This window comes from Rhinatrema bivittatum, chromosome 5 (genome assembly GCF_901001135.1).
Source record: "Rhinatrema bivittatum chromosome 5, aRhiBiv1.1, whole genome shotgun sequence".
NCBI lineage: Eukaryota > Metazoa > Chordata > Amphibia > Gymnophiona > Rhinatrematidae > Rhinatrema > Rhinatrema bivittatum.
Window position 1 is genome coordinate 307034703 of NC_042619.1, and position 16527 is coordinate 307051229.

Consider the following 16527-nt stretch of genomic DNA (forward strand, 5'->3'; position numbering starts at 1 on the left):
GACAAGGCACTTCACACTTCTTTGATAGGTGGATCCCATCTCTATTCGAGTGAGATGCACTGGAAAAGAAACATAGTTTTCTTCACCAACGACAACTGGCATCCTGTTGGGAGATATCATTACAGCAATAAATCTATGTTGATCGTCGTATACCATCCCATCTTTGGGCCTTGTGGTATGACTGGCACTTCCCAGAGTTGCCATATCCAGGTAGTCTGAGGATGTTACTGTACCATGGTGACACTGCCAGATAAATATTTTGGGTGCCTCTGATTCTTTCCTGTCTCTGAACATCTCTCCAACCCAATGAACTACCCATCTTTTTTTCAACATGCCTTCTCTTACCTGTCCCAAAGGCCGTATTTCTGAAGCTGTCACATCAGGTATAGCCAACCTGCTGACCAAATAAATTGTAGGTCACGCCTCTTTAAAGCTGATGTGTTTAGATTTTGAACACTGTCTTTCTTTAACTCTTCACATGCCTCTCTACCGGGGGTCACTGCAGGATGCCATTGATGATGCTGTCAGCACTGTGTGCGATGACCTTGATGGGGCAGTCGCCACCGAGTGCAATGGAATGATGGAACTGTACAAGGACCAAATCATAGATGCCCTGAAGAATGAAGCTGATCCCGAAGAATTCTGTACCCAGATTAACTTGTGTGGGGCAGCCCTTGAGCCTTGGAATGAGCCAGGTAAGACCCAGTGCTCTATGAGTCACTCCAAGTCAGCAGAGGACACCAGTGCTTAGCATCATGGGGGCAGCATGAATGTTACAGAAAACCATATTAGACACGTGCCTCTCATCCGACCCTAGGCTTAGCAGCTGGCTCCATTTTGTCAGCCCAGGCCGACCTAGTCCTGCTTTTACCACACTATACATACAAACATGTAGTTCTGATTTCCCTAAAAAGGCATAGGACTGTTTCCCATGGACAAAAACAAGGTCATCATTTCTGTGTTACAACTGGTGACATGCCAATATAACAAGAATAATCACAGACTATGCAAGGCAAATGCATAAACCTCTTGGAAGTAAAATGATTCCTCACCCAACTGGCTCTATACTGTAATTACAAGTAAAAAAAACCCCAAAAAACCAACCCACGTACGTCACCGGGGAGCGATAACATCTATGGGGTCTTCACATAAGGAGCTAGCTGCAGAAAATATCCTTTTCTCAGTGGCAAAAGAAAATATTCTTCTACCTTATTTGTGAAACCAGTTAATCATATCATATTTTATACTGTACAAAAGGACCACCAACAATTCCAGGGACAAGAGAATGCCCTGGGGTTGGGTCTAGAGGCTTTGTGAATTTTAGCCAAGAACTGTAATGTCTACTGGACTGGAGGAAGATATCAAAAGGAGGTACACCACTGATTTATGGAACAAAAAAAAATTAAATTCAGCTTCAATATTCTAGCCCTTAAATAAACCATTATTCAACAATATAGTGATGAGGCTGGATTTTGTCAAATGGTAACCTGCAGTTTGTAAAAATGTAACCTGGCTGTATCCACAAGTTTACCTCTTCCACCAGCCCAGGAGAATTATTGCTTTTATAAATTAAAACGTGTTAGCAAAGAGGCATTTTCAAGAGGCATTTAAATACGAAAGCAGAAGATAACATTCCATACAAGTGAGTCAGAAAAACGGAAACATTCCTGAGGGATTAAAGAAACATTTTGGCCTCACCAATTCAAAACCCCTTCTAAAATGTAACACACCATGCTCTCTCAAATGGAGACACTAACATTTTCCATCTGAAATGGATTTGCTATGAGATTCCTGGCCTCCCAGGAGCTGTGCCCCAATACACCAGAGCTTCTGATTGTTTCTGTGAGGGCCAGACATGCTCCCAGGGAGGGCCTAAGCCCAGTTGCATACTAAAGGGGGATACAGGGGTGCGATCCATCCTGGGTGACAGCCGGGAGGTCGGCGGCGGCGGCGAGCAGACCTATCCCGCTCGTGCTAGAAGAAGAGCGAGGCCTCCGGGCCGCGAGTGGTGGGAGCACTAGGCGGCCGTCTACAGCAGCTGTTCTCAACCGGTGTGTCGCCACACTTCCTGGCCCCCCCCTGACCCAGCTGCTCCCCTATGCCCCAGCAAAATAGGAATTCATCCTCTGCCCAGGATTAAAATGCTGATAGCCCAGGCGGAACACAGCAGAGCTGGAGTCAGCGGCACCAGCACAGTCTCTTCTTCCCTCACCCACCCCGTGGCCCGGAAGAGGAAGTGGTGTTCAACGGCCACGTTCGCAGGAAGAAGAGACCATGCTACTGCGGAAAGCATTGGCCCAAAGAAGAGAAGCGCGGCCTGAAGATTGAGCAGCACGGCACGGAGCAAAAAAGGAGCAACGTCAGCCCCCTTGGCGGGTGGGAGTCCTTTCATAAGGCCGCGAGGGCTGGAAGTGGAAGAAGCTGCTACTGCTGCTAAGGCAGGAAATGGAGGAGACTGCTGCGGTCGCTAATTCGGTTGGGGGAGAGAGAAGTGAGAGTGAGTGAGTACGTGAGCAAGCGTATGTGTTTGAGGTCCTGTGCATGTGTCTGTGTGTGTGACAGTATGGTTGTAAATGAGTGATTGAGAACCTGTATGTGTAAATGTGTAATTGAAAACCTGTTTGTGTGAAAGAGAGTATGTGTGTGTGTGTGTGTGTGATTGAGAGCCTGTGTGTTATTGAGTTCCTTAATATGTGTGAGAGAAAGAACATGAATGTAAGTGTATGTTTGAGAACCCACATGTGTAAGTGAGAGAGATCATGTGTATGTATGATTAAGAGCCTGTGTGTATAAGTGAGAGAGAGAGAGCGCGCATGTGTGTCTGTGTGTGATTGAGAGCCGGTGTAGGTGAAAGAAAGAGAGAGAGCATGTGTGTAAGTTTGTGAATGAGAGTCTGTATGTGACAGAGACAGCATGTATGTAAGTGTGTGATTAAAAGCCTGTGTGTGTGTGTGTGTTTGTGTGTAAATGTGTGATTAAGAGCCTATGTAAGTGAGAGAGGAAAAGCATGGGTATAAGTGTGTGACTGAAAGCCAGTGTGAGAGAGAGAGCTTGTGTGTGACAGAGAGAGGAGAAAGTTCCAAGCAAACCACCCCTCCTCCTGCTAATTCACAGCAATCTCAGGGCACCTGGATATCAAACGTTCCCAGGTATGCAGAGCAAAGCATTTTTTTTTGTCCTTATTGGGTCTTTGTGTCTACTATTTTGAAATATTTTATTGGTATGAGTTTTTAATTATTGGATATTCCATTCATCAGCTGTTTTGAAATAATCTGTTCTTTTTGTTATAATGGTTTTACTGCTATTAATTTTCTATTTCTTGCTTTATTTTATGAGGACAGTGATGCTTCTCATTCTCCTTTGTTGTACTGCATACAGTCCCCCTGGCTTGTTGCGGTTTCCAATTCAGTTTTTGTCTGCATGCTTCTAGTTATGCTTTATGGTCTCTTTATTCGTTGTTAGGTGAGGGTCTGCACATGTGATTCAGGTGAGGTTTTTTGCTGCAGGTAGTTTCTGTGTAGGGCTCTATAGCAGCCTGGCTTGGTCCGTTTTCCTAATAGGAGGTGTTTTGGTGTCTTAAGGCCTGGTGTAATATTTTCAGTGTTGTCTTTTCTTAAGTAAGGTGGTTACTGTTTGAGTGCTGGAAGTTGGTGCTGTTTTGGTATGGGATGTTTACTATTTATGCAATTTCTGTTCACACAGAGTACTTACCTTTCCCATGTGTCATTCTTAACAATAAAAATAATACTGGGCCTTTATTTTTCATTTCCGCCATGAATTGTAATGAGCAGTGTGTCACGCATATGAGCGTGGCCTGTCAGGTGTGTCATGATGGGAAAAGGGTTCAGAACCACTGGCCTAGAGCATCATGAGTCTGGAGCCAGAAACTGCATAGCCTTTTCTTCTTCCCACCCCCTGCGGCCTGGAAGAGGAAGCGGTGGGTCCATGCGGGCGGGAAGAAGAAAAGGTCATGCAGTTGCGGCCCGAAACTGGAGGAAGAGTAACAGTGCTGCCCCCTACCCTCCCCATCATAGATGCAGGAAGTATGGCTGCCCCAGCCCCCCATGCCACAAGAAAAATGAAGAGTCCCCGTCTGTCACAGGGGCTGAAGGAGGAAACTGCTGCTGTGCTTCTGATGGGGAGCGGGGTAGGAAGTGAGAGAGATTGTTTGTGTCTATGTGTGTGTGAGAGAGCATATCTGTGTGTATGTGTGTGTCTAGGAGAGTCTGTGTGTGTCTGTGTGTTAGAGCATGTCTGTGCGTGCGTGTGTGTGTATGGGAGTGAGAGTGCATGTTTGTGTGTCAGGTGTGTGAAGGGGTGTGTATGTGAGAGAGAGAGAAATGGAGGGAGCCTGTGTGCAGGAGTGTGTGTGAAAGTGTGTGCAAGAGAGAGAGGGAGCCTGTGTGAGGGAGAGGGGAACCGGCGATCACTGGGGTGGGGGGGCAGAGAAGTGAACCTTTGTGGGGGGTGCCTAAGGAATTATCCACCCAGGGTGCCAAATACTTTAGATACACCACCACTGCCTAAGGCTCTGCCTCTCAGAAAAATTAATTCTAGTGCTGCTCATCCTCATGGGGCAGCATTTTAACTTTAGCGACTTTCTGAATGGGTGAAGCTGAGGTTTCAGCCAGTCAGATTACTTGAAAACATGCTGATCATTTCCACCCTCTTTCATTTATTTCTTAGCTCAAGGCTATATTGAAAAAGGCGAATAGGCCCATCTAAGAAGCTGATCCAAGTCCATTTTTTGTGCGTTTTTTTTCTCTCCATTCCCACAGAAACTGTGGCCTTTGCTCCAACAACTACGAACAGCTGTACCATCTGCCAGACATTCACCAGCCTAGTGACACCCAAGCTGAACAATGATCAGGTGGAGAGCGACTTTGAACAAGCTTTGGAAAGCAGATGTGAGGAACTCTTTGGAGAATCTTCACAGGTCAGGGGCTTTATTTTATTTTGTTCAAACTAGTCCCCATAGTGGTAGAAATCTCACAAGGGGCTGCATTCTTGCAGGATTTTAGCACAGGAATTCTGCTTTTGGTGCCGCAGGGGAACAGGAGGCCCATCTCACCAACCATGCAAGGGCCATTTGGCAGCAGAGAGGGAGTGAGGGAAAGCAGGGCATGAGAGGAAATGGAGGAGGAAGATGAGGAGGGAGTGAAAGGTGAGGGGAAAAAAGAGGAGGAAGAAGGAAAAGCAAAGACCAGAGACCTCCTCCCCCCCCCCTTGAAAACTCATCTTGCTAGGGGCTTCTGAGAAGAGGATGGAGTGATGGGTGGGATAAAGGATCTGAGGAAGGAAGTACGGGCAAGATAGTCCTGAGAAGAAAAGCAAGTATGAGGCTAGTTGGAGGATGTGGAGCCAGAGAAAGGAAAGAATTCATGATGCCATGTCCTGAATGAATTGAGAAGGTGAAGAGATACAAGGACCAGGAGAGATTGGAATGAAAGAAGCTACAAACTTCTAAACAGGACAGGAACCTGGTGCAAAGTGAAATTTGGGATACATAGAGAGAAGAGAAGGGATCGATTTTGGTTATGTGGCAGAGCAGGAAGTCTCAAAGTAATACAATGGAATTGATGTATGAGATGAAAGGGAACAGAGTCAAATGACTAGCAGATGGAGAGTATGATGCTACCATGCCTATGCTGGAGGAGGAAGGAATAGAAGAAGAGCGGGAAAAGAAGACAGGGCTAGATATTCAAACCACGTTCAGTGCTATTTAGCCATATAAGTGGGACTTATGCGGCTAAGTAGCAGCCGCCGAATATGTGCCTACGTTCAATGGCCACCACCGAGATGTATAAGTTCCTTGTACGGCTAAAGTTGCACAAATAAAAAGTGGGAGTGTACTGGCTGATTTGGGGTGGCGCGGGTTAGCCATAAATCAATATTTGGAGTTAGCCGGATAAGTTTACGTCTAAGTTTAGATGCCCCCATAGAGCAGGTCTAAACTTAGCTGGGTAGACATATCCAGCGAAGTGCACACACAGACGTGTTTATTCAGTGGCTTTGCCATGCCGCTGAATATATATCGTAACTTAGCCGGATTAGTTCACCTTTGAATATCTACCCCACAAGGTAGAATTTAAATGCTTCAGCTTCACCATCCTTCACTATGGATGCACCAGACCCGAGCCTCTGGGATCAGCTTGATGGAAAGCTCTTGACCGCTCTACTAATGCTCTAGAATTTGCACACATCCTGCACGGTTGTGGTGCAATGGGCTCTTCTAGGTCCCTCTTTGCCCTCTTAATCACGAATGACCTTTGCATCCTTCTACCCAGTGCAAGGACTTCATCGCAGCATATGGAGCCAAGATGAAGCAGGTTCTGCACGAGCCACTGGACCATGTCACCACCTGCCTGGTAAGAAATGAGACAAGTAGGAACTCTTTTACCATCTGTTATCTTTCTGCTCGTCAGACATTTGGCCAGTCCACGGACAAGCAGGGATTACATTTTAAGTTTTGGAAGTCCAAATGTCAAGGATTTTCAAGATGTCTGACTGCAAAATAATAGATTATTCTTTTGGTTTTTTACAGTTTCATTTTAAAGGTAAAGTATGTGACTTTCTTGTGGAGGGATTTACTCAATTCTACATTTGGTTAGCACTTTTAAGATTTTCTTATTAAGGAATGATATTCTCACGAATTATTTAAAGGTGGCCTAAGTCACATGTGTGGTGTCCTCCTCCCTTTTGAGACGGGATGCTGCATATATCTGTGCTGTGTCATGAAGGAACAGCTGTGATGTTTCTGTGTTCCGGTTCCCAAAGGAAATCTCGTTTTTCACCCTCATGTTCAATTCAACACCTTTAAGTTTAGTATGAATCAGAGCAGGGGTTTCATTTCAATTTCTTGCACAGTATATGCACAGCTCCCAGAAACTTCAATAACATCTACCTCCTAAATATCATAAGAACATAAGAAGTGCCGTGCTGGGTCAGACCAATTAGTCGTCAAGGTCCAACAGCAGCCAGTCCAGGTCATTTGGAAGTTTCCAAGCAGGAACTCTTTCACTTATTGCTGGCTTGCAGCAGTAAATGGTGGAAACACCCAAGTCTGTATGGCTGATAATTATTGATGGGCCTGTCCTCCAGAAACTTGTCCAAATCTTTTTTAAATTCTGCTGTTCTACTAGTCTTGCCTGCATTCTCTGGCAATAATTTCCATAGGACTTTTTATTGTGGCAATTTAAACGCACAGTAGTTTACAATTAAGTCAAATATTGTTTAATTTGTAATGCAAATACACAAGATAAGGAGCAGAAATAGCACTCCAAATATGACAATATCAAATCCAAAAAGGAGTGCAAGAAAGTTATAGGTCCAGAATTTTAATGTCAAACAAGGAAAAGTTTATTTAAATTTCAATATGGCAACTCCATTGCTCCAAGTCGGTCTAAACAAGTTTTCTTTCAGGGTCCCCCAAACTTGTTTAGACCGACTTGGAGCAATGGAGTTGCCATATTGAAATTTAAATAAACTTTTCCTTGATTGACATTAAATTTCTGGACCTATAACTTTCTTGCACTCCTTTTTGGATTTGATATTAATTTGTAATGCAACATATAAAGATCATTTTGGTGGTCCAAATGCTTTTGAAAATACCCTGTGGCAGCTTAATTCCACTTTACACCACAAATATGTTTGCAAGCTACATATCCAGTTTAAGAGAATCATTACTTACAGACAGCTCTGCAAGTTCTAGACAAGAAGAAGGCAGGGAACTTGGCATACGGGGCATAGGCAATCTTACAAGGGCAGACCCGGTAAGTTACAAGCAGGAAAACACTCACTCCTTTGTCTTCATCCACTTTTAAGGTTTCTTTTGCCTCTCTTCAGGACTTCATGCAAAAGCCTAGCATCCAAAAGTAGATATTGTGACTGGATTTAGCACCATCCACTGGTAGAGAATTGGCAGGTTTCCAATGCTGCTTCTTCCTTCACGCTTTGCGCACATGAAGGATGAAATGTGCTGGAAAGCACCTAGTTAACCGAAATGAGCCTTTCAATTAGATGCCAAGTTTGTCAGTTGCAGGGCCAATAACGTGGAACAAGATGCTGGAATATCTACATATATTATCTGATCCAAAAGCTTTCAAGAAGATGCTAAAGATATGGTTATTCAAACTGACATTCGAAGAAATCACTTAACCAGGAAAATTACATAGTACTTTTGAGTTAGATATTTTACTTGATTTATTTGATTTTATCTGATTTATTTCCTCATTTTTATTTATTATTTATTGATTTTATATACAGTCATTTGGAGAAATACCATCACAACAGTTTTGATTTTTTATTATTTCATAGTTTTAGTTTATGTGTACATTTGTTTATTGATTAAATATGGATATGTTTGTGTTTTGTAACTGACTGTAAATTATGAATGTTTTATTTGTAAACCACAGCAGTCATTGGAGCGGTGGTTGAAAAATACTTATAAATACTCATTTTTAAGACACAAGAGAGAGAGGAGAATGGATGTTAGGTAGGTATGGGTGTGGAGACAGAGAAGAAGCTGGGTGGATGGGCTAGTTAGAGAGAAAGGGGACTGGGTGGATAGAGGAAAGGGAGAGAGGATGCTGAACAAGTATGGGATGGAGAGAGCGAGGATGCTGAGCACTGCAAAAAGGGACAAATATTGAGGTGATACTGGTGTGCTGAGCAGGAAGTGAATGGGAGAAAGAGAAGGATGCTGGGCACTGTAAATAGGAGGCAAGGAAGAGAGAGGTGGATGCTGTGCCAGAGTCCCAGCTGACAGGTAAGGTGTAAGGGGGGGGGGGGGGGAGGCACAAGATTGAGGGTTTGTCTAGGGCAGTGCTTCTCAGCCCAGGATTTGGGGCACAGTCAGGAGTTCAAGATATCCACAATGCATATGCATGAGATAGTTTTGCATACAATGGAACCAATGCAATCAAATCTATCTCATATATATTCATTGTGGATATGCGGAAAACCTGACTGGTTAAGTGTGCCCCGAGGTCTGGGTTGAGAAACACTGGTCTAGAGCAGCGGTTCTCAACCGGTGTGTCGCCAAGCACACGCAGTTGTGTCGCCACACTTCCCGGTCCCCCGCTGGCCCAGCTGCTCACCCTACCCCAGTGAAATAGGAACTCATCCTCTGCCCAGGTGTTGTGGATTTGCTGGGGAGTTAGCAATCTCTTATGCTTCGACTCCTAAGAGGGGAGGAGTTATCATTCTTGTTATGTGCGAGCTCCTCTAGAGGGAGGAGCTAGCAATCTGTTATGGTTAAACTCCCATGAAGGGGAGGAGTTAGTAATCTTGTTAGGAAAGCTCTGTGTTAGAGCTAGGAGTAGCAATCTGTTGTGTACTAGCTCCTGAAGGAGGAGGAGTTAGCAAGCTGTTATGAATCTGTTGCTGAAGACTCCAGCGGAGTGCTTGGAGAGGACACTCAACTGGAACGTAGATAGGTGAATCCCTGGGCCGATGGCAGATGACTGCGCCCCCAGAAGGATATCCTAAGAGGGACCACCGGCTAGGCTTGAGTATGGAGACAGACACAGAATTCTTTTATTAGACAGATTAGTAGAACCACCAGAGGTGGCAGTAGTGAGCTGATATGTGCTCACTACTGTGAGTGCGGCAGGGCTGAAGTCCCTCAGGTACTGGAACAGCAATACCAGGTTTGCTGAGCTATAGAGAAACTATAGATAGTGAGTAGACAGGGTATGCTGTGTTCATATAGCCAGATGGTGGCTATATGGTGGCTATATATGGCTATATGGTGTGAGATGGTGGATGACAGATCTCACATAAGGTCTTTTAGAAGCTCAGTAGCTGGAAAGGGTTAGGCCCTCGAGAAGCGAGTACCTGGTTCCATGGAAAGGTCTGAGAGAGCGATGGTAACTCACAATTGTCTGTATCTGTGATAGCTTCCAGGCAGTGGAGAATCTTCAGAGTGTTCAGGAACATGGGCCCTCGAGGAGCAAGTACCGGTTCCTATTGGCAATCTGAAATAGAGAAAAGAGAGCGAGGCCCCCGAGGAGCGGGTACCCCTGGTAAGTCCGAGGAGGCAGAGTAGCTTAGGTAGCGAAACCCTTTGCTAACTCCATTCGTTAGCAATTTCTGAGACCTTTTATATTGGAAGTGGATGACGTCAGTTCAGGGGGACGCCCCTGAGGTTCGCGCCCTTGCTGGTACATCATTCGGAGCGTGCGCGCGTCCTACGTCATCAGGAACATGGCGGATCCACAGCATTGTGCCGCTCCGGGGACGCCGGAGGAAGAAGGCAAGAAGACGCCATGGCAGCAAACCATCCATCAGGCCCGGAGGGCGTCACCATAGTGGTAAGGAGGGCAGAGTGAGGGCGTCGAGCAGCGACGGACACAATACCAGGCGACAGGAGAACTGGAGTCAGCGGTACCAGCATGGTCTCTTCTTCCCTTCCCCCACAGCCTGGAAGAGGAAGGGTTGTGCAGCGGCCGCGCGCGCGCAGGAAGAAGAGATCATGCTAGTGTGGGCAGTATTGGCCCAAAGAAGAGAGGAGCGTCCTGAAGAAGAGCAGCACATCACGGAGCAAAAAAGGAGCAACATCAGCCCCCGGAGCGGATGGGAGTCCTTTCTCGAGACCACGAGGGCTGGAAATGGAGGAGGCTGCTGCTGCCACTAGTTCAGTGGGGGAGTGGGAGAGAAAGTAAGTGAGTGAGCAAGCATATGTGTTTGAGATCCTGTGTATGTGTGTGTGTGTGTGAGACAACATGTATATAAGTGAGTGAGTGAGAACCTTTGTGTAAGTATGTGATTGAAAACTTGTTTGTGTGAAAGAGAGTATGTGTGTGTGATTGAGAGCCTGTGTGTAATTGAGATCCTTAATCTGTCTGAGAGACAGAGCATGAATGTAAGCATATAATTGAGAACCTGTATGTGTAAGTGAGAGAGATCATGCGTATGTGTGATTGAGAGCCTGTGTGTAAGTGAGAGAAAGAGAGAGCATATGTGTGTGTGAATGAGTCTGTGTGTGACAGAAAGAGAGCATATATGTGAGTGATTGAAAGCCTGTGTGAGTGTGTAAGTGTGAAAAGACAGACAGTATGTGTGTAAATGTGTGATTAAGAGCCTATATAAGTGAGAGAGAGAAAGCATGCGTATATGTGCATGATTGAGAGCCAGAGTGAGAACTTGTGTGTGACAGAGGAGAAAGGTGCAAGCAAACCATCCCTCTTCCTGCTAATTCAAAACAATCTCAGGGCATCTGGATATCAAACGTTCCAGGTATGCAGAGCAAAGCATTTTTTTAACCTTATTTTTCATTATTGGGTCTTTGTGTCTACTATTTTATTGGTATCTAGAAAGTTTTGAAATAAGTTTTTAATTATTGGATATTCCATTTATCTGCTGTTTTGAAATAATATGTTCTTTTTGTTAGTATGGTTTTACTCTATTGATTTTATATTTCTTGCTTTATTTTATGAGGACAGTGATGTTTCTATTTTTCCTTTGTTGCACTGCATACAGTCTCTCTGACTTGTTGCAGTTTCCAGTTCAGTTTGTGTCTGCATGCTTCTAGTTATGCATTTTGGTCTCTTTATTCTTTGTTAGGTGAGGGTCAGCACATGTGATTCAGGTGAGGTTTTCTGCTGGCGTGTAGTTTCTGTGTAGGCTCTATAGCAGCCTGGCTTGGTCCGTTTTCCTAATAGGAGGTGTATTGGTGTCTTAAGGCCTGGTGTAATATTTTCAGTGTTGCCTTTTCTTAGGTAAGGTGGTTACTGTTTGAGTGCTGTTCTGGTATGGGAGGTGTTGTTCTGGTATGGGAGGTTTACTAGTTAAGCAATTTCTGTTCAAAGTACTTATCTTTCCCTTATGTCATTCTTAATAAATACACTGGACCTTTATTTTTTATTTCTGCTGTGAATTGTAACGAGCAATGTGTCACACACATAAGCATGGTCTGTCAGGTGTGTCACAATGGGGAAAAAACTGCATGTGGACACCCACCCCTTCACAACTTTTGCACATGATATTATTTATTTATTTATTTATTTAAAAGTATTTATTACCCGCGCCCTCCAAAGTTCGGGACATGTTACAAAAAACATGCATAATTAAATAGACGAACATAAAAGAATAAATTAATATAAAAGAAATAATTACAATAAATGAGTTAGAAATAACTTAAAACAGCAAATTATTATTAGTTAGTCTGAGCTGAAGGGGTAATGTGTTCCATAATATCAGGCCTGCAATGGAAAAAGCATACTCACGAGTCATGACCAATCTGGTTGATTTAAGGGATGGGACTACTTGTAGAAGGAATTGATTTTTTGACTTAAGATTTCAGCATGGAATGTAGAAGTGTAAGGCAGCGGATAACCAGGAGTTGTTATAATTGTGGATGAAGTTATGTATTATGGTCAGGGTTTTATATTGAATTTCCCATTTAATTGTAACCAGTGTAATTGGAAAAGAACTGGAGAACTATGATCATGTAGTATACGGTTAGAAAGTAGACGTGCTGCAGCATTTTGTACAAGCTGGAGTGGACGAGGTGCTGATTTGGGGAGATCTATGCAAAGAGTGTTACAGTAGTCCAGTTCTGTGAGTATCGGGGCCTGAAGTACTGTACGGAAACGAGTAGGATTGAGTAGTGGCTTAATATGATTGGCCTCAGTTGTCCTCGCTGGCCCTCATCATTAGTCAGCCATAGGTGTGACATGGTACTTGCCTATTCTGCCTATTAGTAAATCCACCTGACATCAGAAGTCAAGCTGAAATCAATAAGCCAAGTGGTCAGTCCAAAGGAAAGAAAAAGCAAGGTAGCTGGAACAAAAGTAGCTAGAGACTGGAACAAAACAGGAATCCAAATGCAAAGTGAGAAATCTGGGAAGAGGCTTAGAAAGATGAACAGAGGAACAGGTCACTCAGAGCTGTAGAAGCAGCTGGAAGAGAAAGTAAATAATGTTTCCAGCTGAAGGTTGAGTACTGCACGCTAGGCCTAGTGAAGGCAGAGCTATCCCAATAAAAATAATACTGAAAGCATTAAACCCAGTGAAGAATTAAGAGTCCTTTTAAAGACTTCCGGTGCCTCAGTTGTCCAAAGTTGACACTGAAGAGCTTTTCTCGGCTAATGTTCAATAATGAGACAGCATATGGAGAAGATGACGAGAGAAAATTGCCGTTTTAAATAATAAATACTCTTACGTTTTCACAGCACATCTCTTGCTTTTTTTCCCAAAAGACTATAAAGTATTTGAGAATCTTATATCTTCGTCTGTGTCTCTTACTGCCTTTCTGAATCCTGCTCTCCATTCATCAGGAGATTAAGGCCTGTAGGCCAGAAGGGCAGGCTACCATGATGGGCAGTGACAGCGAGTGTCAGAAAGGACCTCCGTACTGGTGCCAGAGTGTGCAGGCCGCCATCAGATGCAATGTGAGTAACACTTGGGGACTCTGGAAAGGTCAGGCACCGGGTTATGCCACTTTTTGCCTCCAATACCCTTAGCATTTTCTGCTTTTCCTGCTTTCCCCCAGGTGAGTCCCCAGGGCTGGAGGGGGCACCACTTCTGAGCCAAGCCCTCAGTGCACTGGTTGGACAGTGGGTCCCTACAGTGATGGCAGCCATCTTCCCCTCCCTCCCTGCATCTGGGCGTGTCGCCGCCACAGTGCACCCAGGTCCAGACCAGTTTTTCCCTTACTGTGTAGTTTCAGAGCCAGGGCTGGGATCTGTCACCAAGTCCAGTTAGCGCAGTGATGATTCTCAGCCGGGAGCTGTGCACCAGGACTCTTTCCAGGGCCTTCAATCACGGGCCCTGAATCTGGGCATTAGGTGTTGCCATTATGTGATAACTCCCTCCCTCCCTCCTCAGGGAAGGTAGTCAGTATCCCCAGCCCTCAGCTTGACCCAAGGAGTGGAAGACCTGAGCTGGGAATCAAACCCATGTCCCTCCACTTGGCAGCACTGCCACGGAGTCACAGGGCTGGGCCCTAACATCGTTTTCACTCTAAATGTACCTCTTATTTTTTCAGGGATGTGGCCAAGGTCCAAGCTTCAGTAGACGCGTTGTGATAGGTTATCATAAAATCAAGGCAAACAAAGCTCTCGTTCGTTTCCATGAGCATTATACGTACAGCTCTCCATTCTCAGAATGATGGCATTGATAGGCAGCAAAAAGCATGATACCTTTGTCTTGTTTTGCTTTCCTTGATTTTCTTTCCCTGATCCAAGCTGTACCTCAGCTTAGATCCTGGCTCTGGCATGGCCTTCTGTACATAAATACCCACAAGAACAGAACAGTAGCCAAGGTGACTATGATAATGTCACAAAAGCACTTTGTACAAAACAGAACCCTGAAGTACTCACCACAGCTTTCCAGCAACCGAAACATCTTGGGAATACTGCAGTGAGTGTTGTGAAAAAAGTGCACAGAATTCACTTTAAAGCATGTTTTCTGCATGCTGCACACAAACGTCTCGGTAGGGCACCCTTGCTCTTCAAGGGGTGTGACAGCTTATGACTGGGTTATCTGCAATGAGCCTTCGTGAGGTTTCTTGTACAGGATGACGTATTTATGGCTAATTCACTGATCTTGCACCCCAGACCCACCTGTGCTATCCAAGGAGCAGAGCTAGTTGTCCCTGCTGTACAGTATGAGAACAGCACCCCGGGCTCTGAATGCACTGATATTGTCTCCTCCTTGACACCTGCAGGCCCTGGCTTTCTGCACAAACTCCTGGAGCTTCTAAAATCCTTTTCCATGGCGCCCGCACCAGAGCCTCATCTGCCGGGCGCATCCCTGCACACTGCGACCTTGGCCTATGCAGGAGAGAGCTGGAGCCGACGGCCACTCTGCCACTTTAAAGCACTGATGTTCTTCCCTTAGCAGGCCTGGAGAATAAAATTGACGACGTGAGAGGGAAGACCAGCCTGATAAAAAAAAGGAGCCACCTGCAACCTGTTTTAGGCTTTTGCCCTTTTTGTTTTGGCTTTCGGGTAAGACAGTTTACAACAGTGGTTCCCAATTTTGACTTTGGGAGCACTCTGGCCATTCTAGGTTCCAGGTCATCCATATTGAATAATCATGAAATATATCTGTATACTGTGGGTGTAAGAACCAGGTTGATGCATGCAAATATATATCTCATGCATATAAAGTATGGCTCACCTGAAAAACAGACCAATCAGGTTGAGTTCCACTGGCTTAATCATAGGAGAGAGAGAGAGAACAATCTTACTTTTGGCTGATTTCATTTGGGGTCTACATCCCCCAGTTTCATTTCTTATCAGATAGTCTGTGCACAACTCACATCAGCCTTCAGTATTCTTATTGTTATACTAATGCTAAATCTGAGGCACGTGGACTTTGTCACGCAGAAAGATGCTTCTCCCGCTTGTCTAAGAAAGTTTACTCCTGGGGGAATTCTGCACAAAAAAATTGTAAATCCTGCAAACTTCTGCATACTTTATATTGGTCAAAATAACACAATACACATCACAATCTGTGACAAATTTAAAATGTAATACAGAAAAGTTATTACTCAAAGATGCAGGGTTTTAAATATTTTGAGCAGAATTTCCCTAGACGTACACTGTAGTGTCCCTTCCGTCTCTTTCCTTACTCCCCTGGCCAGACCTCTTTCACTCTGCCCTCTCAAGCCCCAACTCACTATCTCTCCCCTTCCTCTTTAGGCTTAACACCTTTCACTCTATCTTCACTCCCCAGCAATCCACTCCCAGAGTTTGACCCCTCTCTCATACTGCCTCTCACATAGGCTCCATCCCTCTCTCTCTCTCATACAGCCCCCCATACAGTATCCCTCTCTCTCTTGCACTCACACCTATACCCTCATACAGACTCCCTCTCACAAACACACACCCCAACACAGGCTCTCTCTCATTTGCACACACACCCTCCTACAGGCTCCCTCCCTGTCTTGCACACCCACCCACACAGGCTCCCTCTCTCTTTTGTGCACACACCCTCAAACAGGCTAAGTTTCTCTCTCTCTTACACACCCCTGCACACAAGCTCCTTCTCCTTTTTGGAAATACACCCACATACCCTGACACAGGCTCCTTCTATCACAAACAAACACACATCCTCAATCCCTCATACACATACACCAGGGCTTAATCTCTTAGTCATATACACAGTTTCTCACAGTCTCTCCACATTCACACACACCCATGCAACCTTAAACAGGCTCCCTCTCTCTCTGGCACACACTCATGTACCCTTACATAGGCTCCCTCTCTCTTGCAGTAGCGCAGAATTCCCACAGGACTAAAAGTTACATTGGGTGGATTCCATCTTTTAACTGAAGAATGTGAGTGCCATTCTGTTCTCTGATGCGTTACAAGTGCCACAGAGTAAAAGCTCCCATCTGGTGAAGAGCCCAGAGCAGGCCCTGAGGCTCAAGTCGAGTCTCACAGCAAAAGAACATTGGCAGTGCCAACGGAAACAATCCCACACCACCACCTGGGTAGACAAAGTAACTTTGGGTACACTGTCTTACTTATCCTTCCTCGGTATTATGTTTTGGTTTTCATGTAGAGGGAATATGGGT

At 44.9% G+C, this 16527-nt stretch overlaps 1 protein-coding gene across 2 annotated transcripts in view; it reads left to right on the forward strand.

Annotated features, from left to right (window-relative positions):
* LOC115092872 (prosaposin-like) overlaps nucleotides 1-15812 on the forward strand; it is a 91101-nt gene extending 75289 nt beyond the window's left edge. For both annotated transcript variants that reach the window (XM_029604261.1, XM_029604262.1), the window contains 5 exons: nucleotides 506-695; nucleotides 4779-4936; nucleotides 6288-6368; nucleotides 13280-13393; nucleotides 14671-15812. In XM_029604261.1, the coding sequence (XP_029460121.1) occupies nucleotides 506-695; nucleotides 4779-4936; nucleotides 6288-6368; nucleotides 13280-13393; nucleotides 14671-14706 (579 nt within the window). In that variant the 3' untranslated portion in view covers nucleotides 14707-15812. The remainder of the gene's footprint in view (nucleotides 1-505; nucleotides 696-4778; nucleotides 4937-6287; nucleotides 6369-13279; nucleotides 13394-14670) is intronic.
* The last annotated feature ends 715 nt before the right edge of the window (nucleotides 15813-16527 follow it).